The 22,720-nt window shown below is 47.6% G+C and overlaps 1 protein-coding gene across 5 annotated transcripts in view; it reads right to left on the bottom strand.

Moving 5' to 3' along the window:
* The window catches only part of RALGAPA2 (Ral GTPase activating protein catalytic alpha subunit 2), a 95,553-nt gene that overhangs the window by 29,551 nt on the left and 43,282 nt on the right, over positions 1-22,720 (bottom strand). For 4 of the 5 annotated variants that reach the window (XM_027896843.1, XM_027896841.1, XM_027896840.1 and 1 more), the window contains 9 exons: positions 22,443-22,511; positions 22,141-22,278; positions 21,462-21,645; positions 20,460-21,231; positions 20,163-20,234; positions 19,078-19,201; positions 18,190-18,345; positions 11,995-12,153; positions 7,912-8,039 (listed from right to left, as the gene is read on the bottom strand). In XM_027896843.1, coding sequence (XP_027752644.1) covers positions 7,912-8,039; positions 11,995-12,153; positions 18,190-18,345; positions 19,078-19,201; positions 20,163-20,234; positions 20,460-21,231; positions 21,462-21,645; positions 22,141-22,278; positions 22,443-22,511 — 1,802 coding nt within the window. Of the gene's footprint in view, positions 1-7,911; positions 8,040-10,946; positions 11,120-11,994; positions 12,154-18,189; positions 18,346-19,077; positions 19,202-20,162; positions 20,235-20,459; positions 21,232-21,461; positions 21,646-22,140; positions 22,279-22,442; positions 22,512-22,720 lie in introns of those variants that run through there. The other variant, XM_027896844.1, reaches the window with a different exon arrangement.

Here is a 22,720-nt window from a genome sequence, read left to right as displayed (position 1 = left end):
AAAGCCAGCACTTCTTCAATCCCTGCCCGCAGGGGACCCCGTAACAAGTGGCTCGCGGGGAGCCCGAGCGCCGAGCTCGGCCACCTCCATCCTCCCCGCAGGTCCCTTTGTTCCTTTGTGCGCCGGAGGGAGCGGGAGATCCAGCCGCGCCGCTCCTGCCCCGCGCTCCTACCTCCCTTCTGCTTTTTGTCTGGGAACAGCGGTGCGCGAGCCGCGGCTTTTCACTCCCTCCTAACGAGCCTTTTCATGACCTATATAATTCCACATTCATGCCGAGCCCCCGTGTGCCACGCAGCCAGGATGTGCTTTAGTTTTCCCTGAATTTCGCAGTTTAATTTGATGATTACACTGTAAGAATTAAGATGCATCCTTTTAATCTAAATTACTCGGGGTAATTTAACTTAATTTTATTAAAACGTCGAAACGATCGCCGTACGTTCTGCACAAAGGAATTAGACTGGAAGGTTAAGAATCAGCATCGGGGATACCAGCAGCTCCCTCTAGTTGGAAAGTGCATTATTATTCTCCCCAAAGAGCCAGTAAATAGCAAAGACCCCCAAATATTACAAGCTGCTTACACCAAGCGGCTTGGGAACTTGCGCTGGAATATATAATCCTTGCAGATTCACCAGCTACAATGCCTGGATTCTCTCTTAGATGAAAACAACTTTTCACTATCTATGGTAACTTCTGACTATTTTTTTTTTAAATGTTAGCTATCAAAAAAATTAAAATTTCCAGCATTTGACAATGAATCCGCTGTGGAAAAAAAAAAAATTACTACATGTTAGGGCAGCGATTTGCAAACTGGCTTTTACTGAAATTTAAAATAAGCGTTAGAGCGTGCATATGCTTTAAATAAATATAGGGTTTCAGATATTGATCCAGAAGCCACCTCCTTACATTTCCAAGGCTTTGAAACTAAAGAAGAGGCTTTTTAGCCCGAGGGGTTAAAAGTGTGGGTGTGGAAGTGGGCTTTTGTTGGAAAAATTAGCAATGCTATGAGTCATTGTGCATTAGCGGCAGAATAGTTTTGCATCTTGTATGAATCCAGACACCATATGCCATGCGAGGGCCGCTGGGCTCGCGGTGCCGCTGCTGCCGGGCGGCCACGTGGGCATCCCCAGTGGAAAGGCTGTCTGCGCGCGGCGGCGGGGCAGGAGCGCGGCCATCCCGGCACGCCGGACATTGTCGGGAGCAGCAGGAACAGCTGGTAAGCCAGCGGAGCACGGCTCGCCCGGCCAGCATGCTAATGAGGCGGCCGGGCAGCACAAAGCCCCGCGCCGAGGGGAGCGACCCCGGGGCCCGCCCGGCCTTCCGAGGGCTCGGCCCGGCCCCCGCCGCTCTCCGGCCCGGCCCCCGCCGCTCTCCGCTCTCCAGCCCGGTCCCCGCCGCTCTCCGCTCTCCAGCCCGGTCCCCGCCGCTCTCCGCTCTCCGGCCCGGCCCGCCACAAACGGCACGTCGGGCACGGCCCCCCGACGGCACAGCCTGCCCGCGCCCCTGCCAGCGCTGCACGCCTCGCTCACGGACACCGCAACTCCCTTTGTGTTTTTAGCGACCTGCTCGTGACTAAACAAACAAACAAACAAACAAATATAACCCCGGGAAGTCCTGGGAGTTCACACTCGAGTTTCCGAAAGCAAAATCCCTTCAAAGTTAACAGAGATGGAACAGCAAAATCATCAAAACTTACTTTGAAAACACACAGAACACGAACCCCTTTGACCTTCCTGGTGTATAACTGGGGAAAAAAAAAATCAGCAAACGACCAAAAATCACCACGAGATGGAACGAAGTACTTGGCAGTAACCGGAATATGACAATTTGGCTTCTGCCAAAGAACCAGAGAACAAGAGCCCCTCGTGAAACACAAGTTGGAGGTTCTTTGTCTAACTGGAGATAAACCATTAAGCACCCAGGGACAGGTGCCTGCACCTCTGTGTACCTCACCTGAAGAGAGGGGAGCTTGAGTTCACACCTCCCTGCGTAAGGAATGCTTCCTACAGATAACCAAAGCCCTGTGCCAGCTGACTCACCCTGTGCCCCCTCGAGCTAACTGGGAGGCAGCCTTCCAGCCCAGAGCGCCGGGAAGCGCTTTGGCAGGGCAGGATTATGCCAACCAAACTGCACCGTTAGGAGGGGCAGCAGGCAGTGCTGGCTAAAACTCTGACAAAATCAGCCTGGGACTTCATCAACAACCTTCAGTGATTTTCACAGCTTCCAGCCACGGGGAAGAATAGCGATGGCCTCATGTTAGAGCAGAAAAATAAACTGCACTGTTAACATGCAACCTCCCCTGCTGCCTTCCTGCCGCCCCAGCGGTGTGGGAACAAGCCCTGTGTCTAACAAGGGATCCGAGCAGGGACAGGGATGGACAGGAAAGAGAAAACAGAGAAATCCGATCCCATTGTGTCCGCACACCACAGCAGCATGTGGAGTTCAGACCTGCAGAAGCATTTTATACTCTTTAGATATGCACCGGCGGGACGCAGTAGATTCTCTGCGAGTCCATGAAGAGCTCTGTGAATGAGAGCTGAGGAGCCGCCTCCACAATCCCATGTAATGCCACCTAAAAGCTTTGCCTCGCATGACTTATTACAGGCTGGAGCAGATTAGAGGCATCGATCGCTGCCTGGAGAAGGTTCTCGCTGCGAGGAGGGGAGGCAGCGGCACAGCCAGCCAGCCCGGCAATCGATCGGCTCTGGAGGGAGCTCCGCGCTGCCCACGCAGCCCCTGCCGCGCTCCTCGGCCTCCCTCAGCTCCGGCCAGAGCGGGACCCCTCCCCAAGGGCACCGAGGGACCTGCTGCTCTCTGCAGCCACGGCGGCACGGCGCTGACCACGGACAGACACTCCTGGGAGCCAGAGCCCAGCACTCGGCAGAAACTGTCAGATGCCATGTCACATAAATTGTCACAGCTCCCGTGACGCGTGCTTTAGAATTTCAGAGCAATTCCTAACAGCATCAGTATAGCTAGAGGGCAATTTGTTCCCTTATTTCTTGGGATGAAATAAGGGAACAAATTGTGAACCCTCTCTGAAACGAGTAACGGGGTTTCCATCTCATTTTCCTGGTGCAAACACCCCCCTTGTACCCACAGCAGAATTCTGAAGGCCAACGCCACAAAACACACTTTGAAAGGGACACAAAATCTATCTGACACCTCATGCAACTCCAGAACATTTGACAATTAAGTCCATCATAGCAAACTCCTTTCTTTTCCAGATAAAGCAGGTAAGCAGATCAGGTACTCTATGTGAAGTTAATCAGAAACTGGCTTAAAGCAAGAAAAGGATTTAATTAAGAATTCAAAACTGATGTTCTTTGCTTAATCTTCTCAATTCCAGATATTAACACCTCTACTACATATCAGTATGTCAATATCTGGATGTGATGAAATGAATTAAAGCTATGGATGTCCCAGTGTGTTACATGTTTAGATGAAGTTTTGGCTTTGCCCCCCTGAGCTGCTGGCTGGCACAGGTCAGCAGGCACACCACGGTCACTACAGCAGAGAAAACGGTAAGAGTTACTCAAGTATCAAATGACTTCTCCAGTGTAAGGGCTGTGTTTTCCTCTGGCCCACAAGCAGGACTGCAAACTGCGAGCAGGGAAATGGTGACATCCAGTGCTCAGATATTCTGTAAAGTGTTCTCATCCCCTCTGCGCTTGTTTGTGCTTGTTCCATGAACAGACACCTCCAGTGCTGGACACACAGGTGTGTTATGTCACAGCAAAGTGCTCTAAACACGAGAAACTGAACAAGAAATTAAAGCTCTTTTATCTTCAGGCTTTCTCTTTGAATGAACAACACGTAATGTGAACAACTCCAGAAACCAGGCCACAAACTGCCATGGTGGTTTTAGGTCAGCCCCTCTGTAACTCTATTTATATTCATTGAGAAGGCATAAGTGGCACAGCTGATGTCAGAGATCTGTGAGGATTTTATTGCCAGGAACACCTGCACAGCACGTGGACAGTTTCAACAGTCTCCATGCCTACCCCATCAGCTACTTCTTCGTCCCCTGGAGGGGGGAGCACTGTGCTCTAGTCAAGGTGTTGGAGAAGAGTACGAAAAACATGCAGGAATCAACAGGCAGAATAAGATCAAAGCCCTTTTCTGTCCATAAGACCAAACAACTGGGCATTCTAAGGGGAGCTTTTTGCTCAGGCATCACTCTCCCTAAATCCCAAAGTCTTTTCGTTACCAGCATTAAATGTGAGGGTGTCTGACACCCGCCAAACTAGCTGCATTTTTGTATTTGAAGGTTTACCAGCTCCTGAGCTCAGAAACTGCCAGCTCAGACAGCAGCTGTCCATCAGACCCACAATACTTCAATCCAAACCCTGGTTCCCCCCAGTGTTTATCTTTCCAGTCCAGCCCAGCTCCCACAGACATGCTCTTCTGCAGCTTAGGGCGATGCACTCCAGATCACACAAGCGTTCAAAAACCCTGTCCAGCACACAGTTCATTCCATACAAGCTGCAACAGAGCTCGGAGATGCAGCTTTACAGCATCACTTGCAGCAGGTTCAGAAATATTCAGCACTGCTGGATCCTGAACAGACGCTTGCTCAGTTTTGATATACAATTATTTGTTCATGAGAGTGGTTGTTCCTTCCTTTCCCCAGCACATAAAAATGAGGGTTGAATGCTCTCAAAACCCCGCATGAATATCTACCTTTTGATACAGCAATTTCAGTAAGCTTAAATATTACTATTTTGTGTTCTTATAAAATTTAAGTCACCTTATTGCTCCTGCTTTCTGTAAATCACAGGCATCCCTAAAGTCCCAGTTTCTGCCTAGAAAAGCAGGCTGGAGAGGCTGCTGGAGCAGCCTGCCTCACGCTCAGCAGTTACTCAAGGATGGCAAGAGCCCCAACTAGCAGGGGCTGCAGCCGCTCAGCCCCAGTGCTCCCTGGCACCAAGGAGGAATAAAAGGGGAATTCTGAACATACACTGATGCACACTCAGCCATGGCAGCACTGCAGCAGCTACACAAACAGGGGGCTTGCGCTGTTCCAAAGACAACTGAGCTGTGCATGCACCCACCCTGGGCCAGCTCCTGCGCGGTGCCATCACGTGCCATCTGATGGACACAAAGAACCTGTAGCCAGAACGGCTTTAAACTGAAGTTTAAATACAGTTAATTATTTTTGAATGAATATTTCTCCTATCCTAATGAATTCCTTAAAACAGAAACAGCAACATAAACATAAAAAACAGATTAGAAAAAGTCTGATGTGGTGTGCCATAGTTACCTTCTTCATTTTCAAAGACACTGCCAACAGAAAACCGTATCTGGGCAGGACAGTGGAATTTGTGTCATCATGACCAAGCGATTGTGGCGCAGCGAGATGCTCCCGCGGCTCTGCGGTCCTGGTCCCCATGGAAACCGGACTGGGATATTGTCCTCCGCTCGCTGGAGCACCGAGTCGGGAGCCTTTTGTGCCTGATGAGATTTCTTCCACAACCTTCCAGCAACAGACCCTATGCTTCCTCCTGACTCTTTCCTAATTGAGATGCAAATTAATCTCTGTGGCTGATTACACTTCCCTTACAGCCCCTGACAAGTGCAGCTGTAGCTGGAGTTTACAGACTTCCCAACAAGTGACTTCAGCTGGCCCAGCTCCCCAGCACGTCCTGTCCCCCTGTGCCACCACGATGAGCCCGGTGTCCCCATGGCCACCTTCACCTGCCTGCCCCTCTGCACCACACAGGGCAGGACAGAGACCCAGTAGATACTGCTCACCCTGCCACTGCTCCAGCACGAGCACCAGGGACTCGGCACCTTATTGCCATTGAACCCTTGGCACCAGGGTTTGATCCATTTCTAACCACACTTGAGTCTAAACACCTTTAGCTACTCACCCTTAGTGTGGGTGGTGGCAGGAGAAGGGGCAGATCATCCTCAGCTCTGCCTCACTCCAGCCCTCGGTGCTCACCCCAACTGCATGGTTACAGCTGGTGTGCATAAACACCCCTTACTTTGACAGGATCATTGCTTTTTATTTCTCCCTCTCACTGATATTTTTTGAGTTATCTCCATCTCCAGTCTGATAAAAGCACTTCCATTTACTGTTTGCACTGCTGTGTCCGTTTCCATCCTGTCCCCCTCAGAGCGCTGGCAAAGCAAACACTGGAGTGGAGTCACTCACCCTCTGGAAGCTGCGGAGCAATGCGGCTCCACTAGGCTCAAACATCACCTTTACACATCTACATATCTTCACATTCCAATTGCTGGCTCATTATGAATTTTAGTATATCTCAAAGTGCATCACTATCTGTAGGATGAGTTACGGATAGCCTTCTCTCCTGCTCCACTGTCATTGCGATGGGATCTGCCCACCACATTCCCTTTGTCCCTATCTCAGGAGTTTCTCAATCCACTTCCATTTATCAGACAGACAAGCGGCAGTTGATTCACTACAGACATCGCTGGTGCACAAGCAGCCACAAAAAAGGGCGGAAAAGAATGCGGGGACAGATGCTGCTCCCAACCTGTGCGGAGCAGCGCCCCGTGCTGCTCGTGTGGCCCCGGGACACGCAGGGACCCCGAGGGAGCCCCCCCGGGACACGCAGGGACCCCGAGGGAGCCCCCCTGGAGAGCAGGAGCACGGCCAGCTGGTGGGCACCGCTCGCTCACAAAACGCTGCAAGCCCAAAGCAGGGTCGGGAACCGGAGGACTCCAGCCAGGAGTGAGGGGCTGGAATTGCTCCATTACGGTAACTGCTGCTACACATGTTACTATTGCTACCCTGTTATTTTACTATCACCCACTGACTGAGAAGCACACAGAATTCTGCACAGAACAGTTTCAGGAATTTGTTACATTTCTCTCAAGAAACAAAGTGGAAAAGTCAGGAAGCCTTGACTCACCCGTCAGGCACTGCCACGGTTTGCACAACTGCCACCAACTGCCTTTGCTTTACAACGAGTACACAATTCAGTTAATAAAATACAAACCTATTTAACCACAGGGCTACTTGTAATTTATGATGACTTTTGCAAAGCATTCTCCTTAAAATTTAGTCTTTAAAAAAAGACAACTAGTACTTTGAGGATACCCCGTGTTTTAAAAATGTGCATCTCAAACTAATTCATTAATGTTCTTTCAAAGATCAAAACATTTAACTTAAAAACACTTTCTCGAAGTCACATGGTTAGAAAAATGCTCAAATCAAAAGCTCCCCAGAGAAAGTAAAGTGCAGCGTGTGTTGGTCCTGAGATAAGTGATGTGATTAGCAAAACAAGCTATAAAATGTCTGATGGCATTATGGGAAAAGCCTAGAATGAGTGAAAACCAGTGCTGGTGCTGAGGGTCTGTGCAGCACCCAGAAATAAAAGCCTGTGTCACAACTCCTGTCCCAGAGAGCATATCCTCTCGTTACCTTCCAGTCAACTGCTGGAAAACAGGTTCTGAAAATGCCCATGGCTAGAATGAAATCAGAATTTGCAAACTGAAACATCTGTATCTGAGCACAAATCCCACCTGTCTTACTAATGTAATGAATCCAGGTGAAGTCAATTGGACCAGAACTTTGAATAGGGTAAGAACACGATGGAGCTGCACACCAGCCTGACGTACACAGCTGGTAACGTCCATCAGCGTGAAGGAAAAGCGATAATAATCATTACTCACAGTTCAAAGCACCAGTGCTAAGTCCAGGTCTGCCAGCAGTGAGATGGAAGCTGTTGGTGAGAGCACTCCTGTGATGTTACCATTCTATTTTTAAAATACTGGGCAACTGGGTGTGAACCACTGAAAACATCAAGCTGCAGCAGAGAAAACACCGACCTTTGCCAATGAAATCCAAGAGGACAAATTTTCATCGGAGCCTACCTCTCTGCAGAAGGATGCTCTAAGTAAGAACCTACCAAGGGGAGCCTTGCCCCCTGGGAGAAAGGATACAAGCTCTGGTAGAGTGGGATGAGGGACTTGACGGCTCTGCTGGCGTTGATGCACGTGGCACAGATCAGGCTTGGCAGCAGCTTCGCGGTCACGATCGCTCCATCGAAGAGAGGACCGAAAAACGGCACCTGGGGACCCAAACCAGAACAACAGGCCTCAGAACCACCACGGGACATGGGTACAGCATTTTGCCACAAACCACTATGAGCACACTGTTCCACACGCTGAGACTCCCAGTGTGACACTCATCCCCCAAGTCTGGAAGTGTTTAAATCCTCCACAGCTGCCCTCAGCATGCTGTACGTGGATACCCACCTCACAGAACACTCAGCTGGGTAACAGGAGCTTGTTACTCACAGGAACCAAGTCCCTCTATCAATCTGCAAGCGATATGCCATGGGGAGGACATAGAAAGAACTGTTTCCTGCCTGGGATCCCAGCACAACACCCTGATTCACTGGCTGAATCCACCCTTGGCAGGAGGTTTCTCAAAAACATATTTGCTTCAGATAATCCTCTATAAACTCCTTCTGGGGACTTTGCAAAAAGAAAAAAACTCAGGCTGGACCAAGATAAGGAGGTGTGTGGGAGGCAGAGGAGATGGCAGAGCAGGGCCCCCTCGGAGGGGCAGAACACACAGCTGGACAGGCACAAACTGGCCTGGTCCAGCCAGTCCAGGTGCCCAAACGCTGCCCTGTCAGGGTCACCTCCAGAGGAACCCCCATTATGATGCCCCTGGTGAGCCAGGGCTCTGCAGAGAAAGGCCACACCAGGTACCAGAGATGCTTTCTGAAAGTCAGGCACGTCTGGAATTGCAGACGCATAACAGACCTGGTCAGCCAAACCCAGAAAATTCTGATGTTTAAATACATCATGAATTTTAGCACTTACAAGTATTCAAACTCATTTCACTTTCACGAACTCGAAGTGAAAAAAACCAACCCCCCAACCAAAGCCCTAAACAGAAGCCAGCAGAAATTATCAATATTTAAGCTATGGATTTTTTCCATCTGTACAGAGGCTTATCACATAAATAAATACCCTCTATTATTCTTCTGCAACTGCTTGTGGGTGACTGTGACAGTCATTCAATAAATGGACAAAGGGAATAATATAAATCCCCTGCATCTAGGGAATTCCTCTAATTAGAAGTGGCAATGAATTACAGAAGAAATTTGGGGTTAATATAACATCTGCAAATGACAGCTGTCTCTTCACACACTTATTCTGTCATTCCTTTACTTAAAATAATTACCCACCCCCAAAAAATAAATTAGTGTAAAATATTTCCATAGTGGTTTTGCCTTTGATTTTTATTTACTGCTGGCATTACGGTCCAGGCAGTGGAAAAGAAAGGAGAGAGAGGACAATCTATGCTACCGAAATGATAATGTTCCAGAGCATCAAGTTCTTCCTCCTTAAGAAATAACATTTCTAAGTGAAATTTTTAGTCCATGCTCTGTTTAGAAGTATTGACAATGACAACAGAGAAAAGACTGTAAAACTATATTCTTAAGTACAAATAAGTACAATTATTATTAAAATTATCCCACCACCCAAATACCAGATATGTAAAGTCAGAGTAGCAGATGCCACCGGCGCAGGGAAATGCCCTGTCAGGCTTTTTGGTGCCACTGTTTCAGACCCACCTGGAGTTGGGGAGCGGGGCAGAGTTTCCCACCACAGCACTACAGAATTTGTAGATCCCAACTCTGGACATACACATCCCCCCACACGGGGAGAGGAGCTGAGGGTTCGGCGGAGCCGCCGTGATCCGAGCGCGGCACAGCCGGACCCCGCGGACATAAAGCTTGGAATTATTCATTCCCCGGCAGATCCAGCGGCCTCGCCGAGGGTCATTAAAGTCACTGGAGCTGCATCTCGTCAGCCTCCATCTGTACAGGGGCTCTGGCCCGGCGAGGGGTCTGGGGGGGAGGCCAGCGGAACGCACGGGGCATGTTCCCCGTTCCCCGTTCCCCGCTCGGCACGGCTCCGTGCCCCGGCACTGAACACCCATCCGAGGGAAGCAGGGCTGGGATGGTTACTACAAACGGTCTGCTTGGACAGGAACCGACTAACAAAAAGGGCAGAGGGAAAGATCCCCTTCTGCGAGTACTCCAAATGTCACCGCAAGTTACCCACGAAGCAAAAATTAATATTCAGCCCCCTGCAAACACCTGCTTCGTTCCTGTTTCCAACAGAAAAATCATTATTTCTGTTGCCTGCAGTAAAAGTAGGCAAGGTTAAATAAACCTTCTGAGCACAAAGCCTTCCCCTCTACGGCGAGCAGCACTAGTTAAAAGAGAGGGGAATGGGTAAATTATTGTACCAAATGGCTGAGAATTAATCTCTGATGACGAGCTGCAATCTAACGAGGCATCTGTGTCCCAGGGAACCCGCAGCATGTCCCTGGCGGTATGTGCAGTGCGGAGCCTGCCTGGCATGCTTTGTCCCCTCTCGCAGGCAGCTTTTCCTCTCATTGTTCCCAATATCCTCGTGCATCTGTGACGCGTGGAATGCATTCACACTAACAGACTTACTATTGTCTTCCCCCCGAAGCTTTGTCGGGCAAAGACTGCAGCACGGTTCCTGATAATTATATTGCTTAATTAATCAAGACAAAAAAAATTTGCAAATCATTGCCCGGTTGCCAAGCAGGGAGATCAAAAATGAAAACAATACAAGCTGAAGCAACATAACAAAAGTAACAGCTATCTGATCAGAAATTCTTCTATAATGAAGCTATTAATGCTAAAGCGGTTAATGTTAACATTGCTCCAGGTGTCTCTACTTGGCTGCAAACAAAAAGGCTAACATTATGGATATAAAAGGCCAAATGTTGCCATGGATTCTGTAACCTGATAGAGAGGACAGCCTTTTCATTCGATTAGGGAATGCAATTTAAATACCAGGGACTGAAGCCAAACAACAGACATTTCTCTCTGCAAGCCTCTTTCATTCACCCTGGGGTCAGTAGCTGGTGAACAAAAGGTCAGCCACACTTGCCCTGGAAATGTCTGGATTAATTTTATTACATTGTAATGGTTTGTACTTTAAATGTAGGGATAACACTAAATTTCCAGTTAGCTCTTATTCTGGCTGCCCGTTGGGTGCTTTTGACTAATATGTAAGATGACACAGCTTTTCTCCGTTGCTCCAGAGCGGTCTCAAGCGTGCTCCTCACACTAAAGCTTTAGCTTTTAATGTTCCGTTGGGAAAATAAAATACCCAAAAAGTAAATTGCAGACCTCAAACGGCAAATGTAAGGAAAAATCCCCCACTATTAGAAAATTTTCAAGTTTGAAACATCTACTGACAAACCACTGGTTGTCCATATCTAACAACTCCATCATTCATAACTCAAAAAATACTGTCTGCAGCTGGTAAATACATCACCTGATGGAGGCATTTCCCACAGTTGGTTACTCTCTTGGACAAACTGTCCATCATATAAGGGAAATTGTATTTATCACACTGGTTACTGTCACTAAGTATATTTGATATACATTTTTGTGTCCATAATGTACCAGACAAGCATTTACTGCAGCAGCTTTTTCATACCTATGCATAAATGTACATACACACCCCCCTGATATGTTGAAAAAATAAAAAAGTATTTTTTTTTTCCTCGAAAGCGTCTCAAATGTGGTGGCAAAGGATGATTTAACCGGGAAATTGTGAATTGTTTGTTGTCAGGATCATCCCACCCAGCCAGCCGGTGCTGATGGCCCCACGTGTGCGACAGGGACCCCACAGCACACGGGTGTTTTGCTGTCACTGCCCCACGGTGGAAATGCACAGTGCTCTTAAATACTGCAATCTGCACAGAGATTTCTGTGATTGCGAGTTCTGGTGTGTTTCTGTGATGCTAATCGTGACCATAAAATGAACGAGCAGGCACCTGGATCGCCGTCAGTAATTCTGGTTTTAAACTACGAGCTCACTGCTCAGCTTTTTGCCTCAGATGGACAGACTGTATTTTGTACTTGCTGGGAAAAAATAACCCCCAAGCTCGAAAGCGCTGAGCTTTATTTAAGCAGCAGAACAACACACGGCAACCCCAGCAAAGCAGCCCAAACGTACCTCTGGTTTCTTCATGATCTCTATGAAAAACATGTGATTCTTCATGGGGTAAATGACGATGAGAACATCCCCAAAGTCCGTGGGGATGATGCCCCGGCGGTAGTTGCGGGTGTGCTCAGACCAGACGATGTGAACCTCGTCATTTCCCAAGTGACGAAGCTGCAACAGCAAATTGGCTCTTTATTAATCCGAGTGATAACCACGGTTTAGGAGGGGTCACGGCTCACAAATTGAATTACAATGCTCAATAGCAGGAATATTTCATTACAGAAAAAGTTAAAATATTGTTTTTCTCCAGTTGCTCATGAAAGCATCAGCTCAATAATTTGCTTCATTCACAACACATTGTTGTCTGATGGCTTAATTAAGTCATTATCAAACTAGCCATTAGCATGATATGTAAATGTACATTACCTACAGTGATTTAAGATGGAAAACTGAATTACTAGAACAAAACATTACCCAACAGAACATCATATTCCAGCTAAAACGAGGCAGCTGTCACAGAAATATGAAATGCCTTGACTCAGGATGTCAAGAGACTGTCTATCACGAACCACTATAACCGAATTTATTATCCACAAACATCCCCTCACTGTGTGTGGAGGGGGCTTCTGCTTGAAACATCAGCAAAATATCTGGGCAATGTGAGTGAGAGAAGAATGGGAAATACTACGGGAGCTACCTTTTTATTTGGAGCAGAGTTGCATAAAATATGGCTAAAATTTAAACATGACATACACAAAATGCATCTGAGAGCCTGTGTGTGTGTGCTCTGCTACTGGAGGAGCTGGAGGTGATCTAACAGATGGCAAAAACTATTTGGCAATCACGTACAAGCCTCACACAATGGTTTCAACTGTAAGCTTTAAAGTTAAAATGTAATCCACATGCAGAATGCCAGCCCAATGCATAAAGAGAATTTAAGTCCCACTTAAAGCTTAAAAGACACCCCCCACCCCCACAATTTGGTGCTACCCCTGGAACAATGTGCACAATAGACCGAACAAAGAAGCCAAAATGAAGCTCTGCTACTTCACTCTGTGTGGGGAGAAAGAAGAAAGGGAAAAGAAAATGGTGATTTTCACTGGTAAATAACAACTGAGTTACCCCAACATGCCTTGGATCAGCCCACGTACCAGTGTAACTTCCCTCTTCAGAATCAAGCAGTGCCTTTAGAAGGAAAAACTTTCACTCCTACATATCAGTGGCAAAATGGATCCCAGACACGAGAGGAACATGGCAAAACCAACACATTACGAGGAGGAAAAAGTCACAACTGTGAACTTGGCTTACAGCTCATACTCCAATAAAGTAAAGCTCAGTTCATAGAAGGACTGAGATTCTTAGAGTTTATTTTAAATTAAACTGACAATAAAGAGTTGGGTTTTATTTACACCTATGAATAACAGGCAATTTTAGTTCTGTTTGAAGAAAACACGAACCTTTCGTGTCTTGTAAAAACCACCAATTAACAGCACTATTACTAGAGCTTCTTACGTGTACAAAAACAGTAGGAACTGCTGTTCTCATGGTCCCCCTGATTTCTGTGCCAAAGTGATTAGACACAAGATGTCATATCTAGTGTTAAAAACCCCCAAAATCCTTCTGGTGACCAGACTGTGTGCACAGTGGGTTCCAGAGGCTGGGGATGTGGGTGCCTGACCAGGCTGTCCCGCTCCACGCCGATGCCAAGCTCAAACCCAGCTCAGCTCCTCTGAAGAAAAGGCTCTGTATCACCTTGCCTCCTTGTGGCTTTTGGGGTGAGAAACAGCACATACTGCTATACAAACAAAGTCACCAAAGTGTGTCCAAATGCTGCTTAAGGGATGCTTCCTAAAATCCCAGGGAACTGCCTGGATAATAAAACACTTTGCATGCTGCAGATTCCCAAACCACTTTGTACTGATACCACATCCTGGAGAACAGAATTCAGTGGAGAGGGAGAAGTCAGCTGAACTGGCGCTTGCTGTGCTCGTGTGGGACAGGGAGTGACGGCTCAAACCCTTGCAAATGTCCTGGGATATGAATCCCACCTCTGCTGCAATCCCCACTGCATGCCAGCAACTCGCTGCAGGGCTTGAGTTACCGCCCTTGTAGCAACATCCTTAAGAGTCCCAGTGACAAGGTATAATGCTACAAAGGAAAAACGGGTACTAATCAAAAATGTTTGCTATTGAAAGATAATTTCACTGACAAAAAGCCATTACAGTAATCTTATCAGTGACAATAAGGCAGCTATTCTCCTGTGCTGTTTATTCAAAACAGCAGCTGTGGGGCAGAGTCAGTGCCACGAAGGACTTGTGCTGAAAGGTCTAAAGCCCCACAGCCAACACATGTGCAGCCAGAGTCCCAGGCTGTGCTTTCAACGTGGTTTAGGAGTGGGGGGTAAGGGAAAAGAATACATTAAAAACCCAAACCCAAACCAAATCAGCCAGGAAATGAGACAGATATTAAAAAGCAGAGCCCAAGAACGGCCCAGCTCAGAGCTGACTGGAAATGGCAGCTGTGTCTCCTCCCGGGCAGCAGGCGGATTTTGGCTGACATGGCAGCGGTGGCCATGCTCTGGGCTGCAGGTGCCTGGATGTGCCGTGGGGTCAGTCAGTCCCCCGTCCCTCGGGGCAGTGGCAGCGCTGTGGGCTCCCCCACGCCCGGTGCCCACTGACACCGGTCACGGTGCACACCTCGGCCTGACCTCCTTTCCCTGCTAATTGCATTACACAGCCAGCTGGCTCCAGAGAGGAGTCGTCTGTTTGACTGAAGAATTCCTGCTTTTGGGGAGGCATGGCTGCTACTTTTGCTAAGTAACAGTGGGGCCTGACATCCCCATTGTCTGCCTGACAGTGTGCCCATCCTAAAATCTAAGTTTTATTTGTAAATTAACCAAGAAACTTCCTGCCAGAGCAGGGCTGCCTGGAGACTGATAATGTGTGCCTTTCATTCCCTTTCACTCTCACTGTATCACTGCCAATTTGTTTTTCTGCTGCTCGCCAGCCCGAGGCCATAAAAGCCTTGTAAGACATAAGTGCAATTATAGTCCTGGAGTCAAATGAATTGGACAAATCCAATAGCACAGCTCTGTCCCCACTCTGCAAAGCCCTACAGCAGTCAGATTAGCTGCTAAAAATCTAATCTAGCCCCAGCTAACAAATTTCTGCAGCGAAGGAGCAAGAGTTCACTATGGGGTTGCAACCAGATTTTTGAATTGAAAAAGTTCTGCTCTGACAATGGAGAAGATGGAATAAATCACCGAGAAATTCTGCAGCACATCTTTAAACCGTTAAGCACAATTTGGGCAGAACAAGACAGGGACAGTAGGATGCCATTCCTGGGATTGATTTTCACTCTTGCTACACGACAGCCAGATAAAGTTTGGAACCAATGATGCTGAACCCTGCAGCAGCAAAAGAGATCAGCTGAATTTTGTTTACTCCACTAGAAAAGGCTTCTGTCAGGGCCGAGATTTATTTAGAGAGGATTTCTTTCTTTCATTTTTTTTCCTTTCTCCCCGAATTAGCAATACAATATGTCAGCATATACCTCAAATAAAGAAATACAAACTGCAAATCACAACTCTGCTGCACAAAAATAAGGCGCCAAGTTCATCCTCAGAGAAAGAGCACTTACTCCTGGGAATTTATACCAGGAATGAATTTATCCCCGTGTTCCGTAAAAATAAAGACCCACAATAACATATTTCAGTAAAATTACTGCATCTGCTCAATGCCCCAGCCCCCAGAATTTATGGGCTGCTGCAGGGCTCCCCAGGCCAGCAGGTGGGCAGTCCTTCTGCTCAGCCAAGCCTTTCTGGGGGTCTGAGGCAACACAAGCAAAGCACCACAGGAATCGCACAGATCTCAGAGACAGGGACGCCTTAGATCCCAGACAGCATCTGATGGAAGGAAGGGGAGGGCAAGAAAAAGAAGTTGTGGCCACCATTGCATCCTGACTGGCAACCTGCTAAAAGTTCCTCCTCCCAGTAACACTGCCCTGCATCACCAAGATATGGCCATGTCTTCACTCCAAGACATGAACGCTTTCTGGGTGAAAAGAGCTCTTGCAGTGACAGAATCGTGGAGTGCCCTGGCTTCCATCTGGATAGTCAGTCAGGCTAGCTCATCCATCAGCATTCCAAAGCATTAGAGAACTGTCCATCTTCCAGAAACTTTGCAGTGCTTCTGAAATGCACCTTTTGTCACTCGTGGCTGTGGTTCTGTAAGATCTGCTGACAGTCTCTGCTCATTTGCCCAGAATTACATGTTTGCTCACAACAGAGCTGTGACAAACTGAACCAAACTGCTGTGTGCAGAAGCAAAGATCCATGTTAGAAAGCCCTCTGCAAGTCACCTGTCCAAGCCCCTGCTTGCAGCTCCTGATATCCAAGAGCTTGTTCAGAGCTTTGTCTTTTACAGGAATACACAGTTCGATCCCTGCAGGGTTCCATTCCTACAGCAGATTTCAGGCTTTTTTATAAAAGTCTTAGAGCAATTCCTTTGTGGTATTTTCTGTGGATAGTATGTGCTGGAGCTGGCCTGGTTTCCTGGCACTGCAAGACTTGGGAGACTGGCAGCTACTAAATGTTTTTGCTTTTTGTTTCTCACAAAGAAGGAATTCTCTTAGAGCAAACATAGGCAAGACAATTAAATAGAATAACCAGAGTCTCAATGTCTGTGATAACCCCTAGCATGGGTGGGAATCAGGAGAACTAATAAAATAGACTGTTTGCAGTTAAACCCCGTTTCTCCCCATGTGGTAACTCCATCACTGTGCTCCCTGCTCTCCCAGATGATGTGTTACTCTGCAGCCACATCATATCCCAGTGTCTTTGCTTGGCTTCCACAAAACCCAGGAGGCTACGACTTACAAGGGAAGATTAGACTAAACAGACAATTTCTGTAGGACAAGTAAGTCTGGGAAAGACATGGCAGCAATTCTCAGAATGCATAAGTCCGCAGCAAAACAGTCTGCCCTCCATATCCATGTGGAATAGGGTAGAATCAATGGGCTTTAACTGAAGCAAAGTGGATGCTGCAAGAGATTTTGTCATGGTACAAGAAGTGGAGCATAGGAATATGTTGCCTAGGGAAACTGTAAATCATTCATCACTGGAGTTTTGAACAAGCAGCTGGACAAATACCGGTCAGGAACAATAAAAAGACACACAGTCCTACCCTGGTCAAGTCCCAGACTCTACAGCCCCCCACTACACACCACTGCCCTGCTTCTCCAGCCTCAAGAACTCAGATTACACTTTTTCCCATAGCCACGTAAATCCACTGACACAAAGATAATGAGTTGCATACAGAAAGAGAAACATGGCATTTTACTGACTTTTTTTAAATGACAGATATCCCAGTAAAAAAGAAAGGATCTGGCTTTACTATGAAATGCTGGACAATTTTTTCAGGACCAGTAAGCAGAAATTCCACCTTTACATTTAAAGGAAAGGCACATGTGATTCTGAAAGCAACTGGACAGTGAAGAGAGTCACTCAGCGACATTTGCAGACTGTTCAGAGCACAGCAGAACCCCTTGGTGGGCTGGACAGCCTCAGCAGCATTACTGATGCACATTAACAACCTCTGCAGGACAAGCTGCCAATCCTAATTAAAAAGGCAGAGATTTGGTACGCCACTAAAATCTTCTTTGACTCTAAGAAGCAGCTGGCAAGCACTATAATCTCAAATCATTCCTTGTTAGGAAAGACAAAGATTAGGTACCAATACCAACAAAGTTTTGGGCTGGGTTCTGGCTGTCTTTGAAGCAGAGGCTGCTTGTCAGTATTGCACTTCAGTGGCTACTGGCTTTAGCTATCAGCTGTGGCTGCCTTGGGTCCAGAGCTTGTCACCTCCCTTTTGCTGTGCTGTTCCCTGCAGGATGATTGCTCTGGAAGGTTTTATTATGTTGCATTTGGTTGTTTTGCTCTACCAACCTGCAACAGCTTTGGCAGGCAGACAACATACAAATGAAATTATTGCTAATATTATTACTCATGGTGGTATTTGAGGCTACCATGGAAATGTTAACTGTGTTTCAGAACCCAGAATTTAGATGCCATTTAATTCAGATAATCCAGCTGCAGAGCACCATGTGGCACAGCAAAGATGGGATGCCAGGGCCCATTAATTAGCACGAGCTGCTTTCAGCTCAGACTTTCATTGAAGCACTTGGTGAAATGCACCACAAATTCTTTACCTTTTTGGTCAGTGAATCGTCCGAATCTGACGGCATCCTGGTGGACACGTGGAAAATGATCTCCACGGTGGAGGTAGCGTAGTAGGGAGCGGTCTGTCCTGTGCTGCCGTTGCGCTGCAGACCGCCCATAAAACCCCCGTGCGTGGAAAGATCCACCTGGGAGATTGAAAGTCAGGATTAGAGGAAATCCCACCAGACTGATGAATTATCAGTATTTATTTCTACACTGTGACCCTTCTGTTAGATGTGCCTTTCCCATTCCTGTATCGCACACTCACTAAAAGCAAATGTCTCATAACCAGGTCCTGAGCCAGTATCTATCTGGTGATTCTGCCTTCCTACAGCAAACAGCAGCAAGGAAGCAACACATGCTGCTCCTCCAAGGGCTCAGACCTCCCAGTGACAGGAGCCTCCCAAAGAGTAGAGAGAATAGAAAGAACCCGAGAAACTGAAGAAGAAACTAAAGATTTGTACAGAAAGAAAAGCCTTAGGAAAAAATTATTCCAGAAGCTTATTCAGAAGAAATGCCTCTCTGAAGTCCAGCTTGAGTCCAAAGGATTGGTTTTTTCCCCAGTGGCACCAGCCTGAGGACGATGCCTCTCCCTGTGAGCCTTGTGAAACTTCAATCCTTCACATGCAGCTACTCTGTATTTCCCAAACCCATACATTTTCATGGCACTTAGACTGTGACACACCATTCTAACAATGCAAATAATACCCAAAAGCTTCATGAAGAAGCTCCTGTGGTGAGTGTGTGCTCTGACCGCATCAAGAGCTAAAAGCAGCTACATATCAGTGTGTAGTGAAATTTATCTTTTTTTAATGAGAATTAAAAACTATGCAGTGACATTAGTGACATGTTAGTTTGCCCACAGTTATGGCTATTACCTCCCAGCCCAGTCCTGCTACAAAATCCTCATATGCCTGGCTTCCCCTGGCGTTGGCCAGGATGGAGCACTTGTCCTCCTGTCCCTCGGCGATGTAGAACACGGCGATCTTGTGAGTTTCCCGGCTGCAAAGTGACAAAAAGAAGGCACAGTTAAAGGAGTTTGAGCTCAAAAACTCCGAAGCTATGAGCAGGTGCCCACATTTAACTCCATGCATCCCTTTCTCTTTTGCACACAAGCGCATTGCTCACTCTCAGCTGCAGAAATAGATTTCTGCCCATTTTTTCTCCTCCCGCTGCAGACACCCCAGGTCTGAGAGAGCAGCCCAGGCTGGTCCTTCTGTGCATCAGCCACAGCACTGGTGAGCAAGTTCCAATTACAGGGTTAATGACTCAGAGCTGTGCAGCTTTGCCACAGACAGCGAGGTGGCACAGGTGTTAACGGGAGCATAATCTGACCTACAGAATTTTAATTACAGGCTGATGACATACAAGAAGGAAGAAACATTATTGACTCTTAGATCCTGGGCTCAGTTTTACAAGGCTGACAGAGACAGTTGGCTTCTCTGAAAACAAGCAAAGTGGATTTGATATGGAAACTGCTGGGATGCAATGCTGCAGAGGCTTTTCAAAGAGCTCTATGTCCAGTCATGAGAAATACAACATAACGCTCAGAACTCCGCTCTGCCACTCCCTGGCTAGGGAGCAGTTCTGGGGATATCACCCCTTAAAGTACTGCTCCTGATGTGGATCATCCTGAGAGGAATGGTCCTTCGTGTCAGCTGAACCAAGGTCACAAACAATTTAGGAACTTCTTCCCTCCCCTCTCAGCTAAGCAACCTGGAAATTCGTTGCTCTGTCTTATTATTTGCTACTGATTTGGAATTCGCTGTAATTCACAGAGCCAGTGCAGACAGCTCCTCCATTTGGGCTGTAGAACTCTGGAGAACAAACAATCCATTTCACATACTAATATTTGTATTGCTGGCACAGGCAATGGCAGGGAAGCTTTCGTTTTGGTGACTCACTCACTCTTCCCTGGGAAACATAAACCTTATCAATGGTGTGTCCAGAACACATCACCTACCATTGGCGGGAATCCAGATTTTTCAGTTCTCGCAGCAATTTTGAATTTTTCTTAAGCAAGTGAAAGCTTTTTCTAAAAAATAAAAAATAAAAAAAAAAATAAAATAAAAGGTTTGAAGGCAAATGCAACACCTTACACACACACAGTATTTTGTCATGCAAATACCTAAGTGAAGTGAATTCAATGAACATGACATGATTTTTAAAAATCTTGTTTTCTTAAGTGTGTACACGTTTGGGGGTAAGAAGTGAGAAGAGTAAGAGTACTGTAAACATGCTCTGAATCCCCTCTCCCTACCTTCTGTCCCAGGAGTTCATTCCCAAGTCGTTCAGCAACAGTCGACAGAAATAAAAGGAGGCTTGAGGCTCAGCAGGACGTGGTGGTTCCTGGCGGGCCACTTTCATGCTGCAGTCTGAGCTGCATTTCAGGATGAACTCCCTTTCCTGGGCGCTCTGCCTCATCAGGGCCTCCATGATGGCCCGCTCCTGCTCGCAGCTCATCCCGCAGGGCGGCGGTGCCGGCTCGTTCAGCCTGCGCTGGGGGTGCAGAAGGCACTCGGGGCTGGTGGCACCAATCTTCTCCAGCAACTGGTCCAGAGCGTCCTCTCCTTCCTCCGCCTGGGAAAGGTCGTTCTGGGAAGCGAAGAGGTGCTCGGGGTTGCTGGAGATGACGAAGGTGTTGGTGGCGCTCTGCTGTGGAAGGCAGCCCTCCAAAGGGCCGTACAGTATCCGGCCGTCCCAAGAGTACTTCCCTGAGATATCCCTGACGATCACCCTGACGTCCGAGGGGGCTGCTGCCGGCTCAGCACCCGCCCTTTTCTCTGCAGGGATTTGGAGGTAAGATATGAGAGTGCTGTCATTGAACACAAAGAGCTGCAGGTTGGGACTCCGGAAGACTTCCGAGGACAGCTCAGAGGACTCCACGTAGGAGTTGTCGTGGTTCTCGCTGAGGAGGCTGTGCAGAATGGCAGGGCCTCCACTGAGCGGGTAGTGGCTCAGGTGATTCACCAGGTGAGTCATCACCATCCGCGCTGTCAGAGGTATCAATTCTAAATTCCTCCTCCTTTTCTCTAAAACCATCAATGAAAAGATAACGGATCAGTAAGAGCAGCAAGAGGTAATTCAGAAAGAGCAACTGTGGATTTCTGTCCCTTTGCAGCTGCTTGCCTTAGTTGTCTTCCCGATCCTTCCGGTTCAAGGAACTATTTACAAGGGCTTTCCAAGGAATTCTACCTGTCCCATAGTTTTATTTTATTTACCACAACCCCCCAGCCGGTCCACGCTCTGTGAGCTCTCTTACCCTCAGCAACGGTGAGCAGGTTGCCCAAATCCGTGGAGGACTGGCACTGGGCTGGCTCCGAGCTCCTGACGTTGCCCAGTGGCAGAAACGGGTCGTAGTCACAGGAGGAGAGGTCGGCCAGGCTCAGCACGTAGTGGCTTTGCTGCGTGTACGTGCTGGAGCCGTTCACACAGCAGTGCAGGACCTGCCAGGGGACAGCGGGACACTGCAGCAGAAATAAACCCCACAGGACAGTCCCCCACACACCTGGCAGCAGTGCCCCTTCCTCATTCTGACTTTGTGAAAACCAGGACATGCTACAAAAACCACCTCTGGCCAAGTACAGCATTTTCAAATTAACACTCACCACCTGCACTGATTCTATACTCTAACAGCTCACTTAAGGACTTGTTTCGTATTTCAACAACCCACTTCAAATATTTCTGCAAAGATTATCTTCCCTGGCTTGTTGTTTTAATCATTTTATCGTTCTCTTCACCACCCCCTGTCTGTTCTACATCTCTAATCTTATCTTCTTAACGTTTTGCATTTGTACTTCTCACCTGTACGACTTCTGCCCACACTGCAAGAACTCATGATTTTCTAGAGCTTGCCAAAAGTGCTTCCGTGCCTACCAGGGTGTGTAAAAGGCATCTCTGAACATCCAGACACAGTAAATCCCTTTCCTTCCCATACTCACTCTGTAAATGTAGTCCAGTAAGGGGGCTCTGGATGCATGCTGATCTTCCACGGCCCCAGCAGACGCGGGCTCCAGCAGCATTTTCATGGGCAGTGCCATGCACCAGTCCAGCAGGCAGAGCAGCAGCGAAACTATGAACTGAACAAGAACGTGGAACACGGTGTTTAGGTACATTCTGTGGAATTCACCCAAACTTTGAGGCAGGGGTTGCAAAGTACAGCTCTGGTTCAAAGTGACTTCATTTCAAAAGCACCTCTAAGAGCACAAAGGAGGGATGGAGGCAGCTCTCATCAGTGACGCACCTTCTTATCCGCTTCCACGGAGGAGTACTCGGCACTCGGCAACAGGAACGCAATGGTGGCCACGAGGATCTACATCCAAACACACAGATGTCAGAAAGGCATTTAACTTCCCTCACTGTAAAGACAGAGTTGGGCTTCATGTGCAAAGGGATGGAAAAGGTTCAATTCCCTCAGGAGCATCCAAGTGCCCGTGTCAATCAATGTCCAAGGGAAACAGAGATTTACTGAGCGTTTTGAAAACAAGTCCCTGCAAACACGGGGGACACACTGCTCCTGGC

Source organism: Empidonax traillii, unplaced genomic scaffold, assembly GCF_003031625.1.
Source record: "Empidonax traillii isolate 1590-97213 ecotype Southwest subspecies unplaced genomic scaffold, ASM303162v1 scaffold517:size446157, whole genome shotgun sequence".
NCBI lineage: Eukaryota > Metazoa > Chordata > Aves > Passeriformes > Tyrannidae > Empidonax > Empidonax traillii.
Note: the sequence above shows the minus strand (reverse complement) of the source record. Positions and strands in the feature narration are given on the sequence as shown.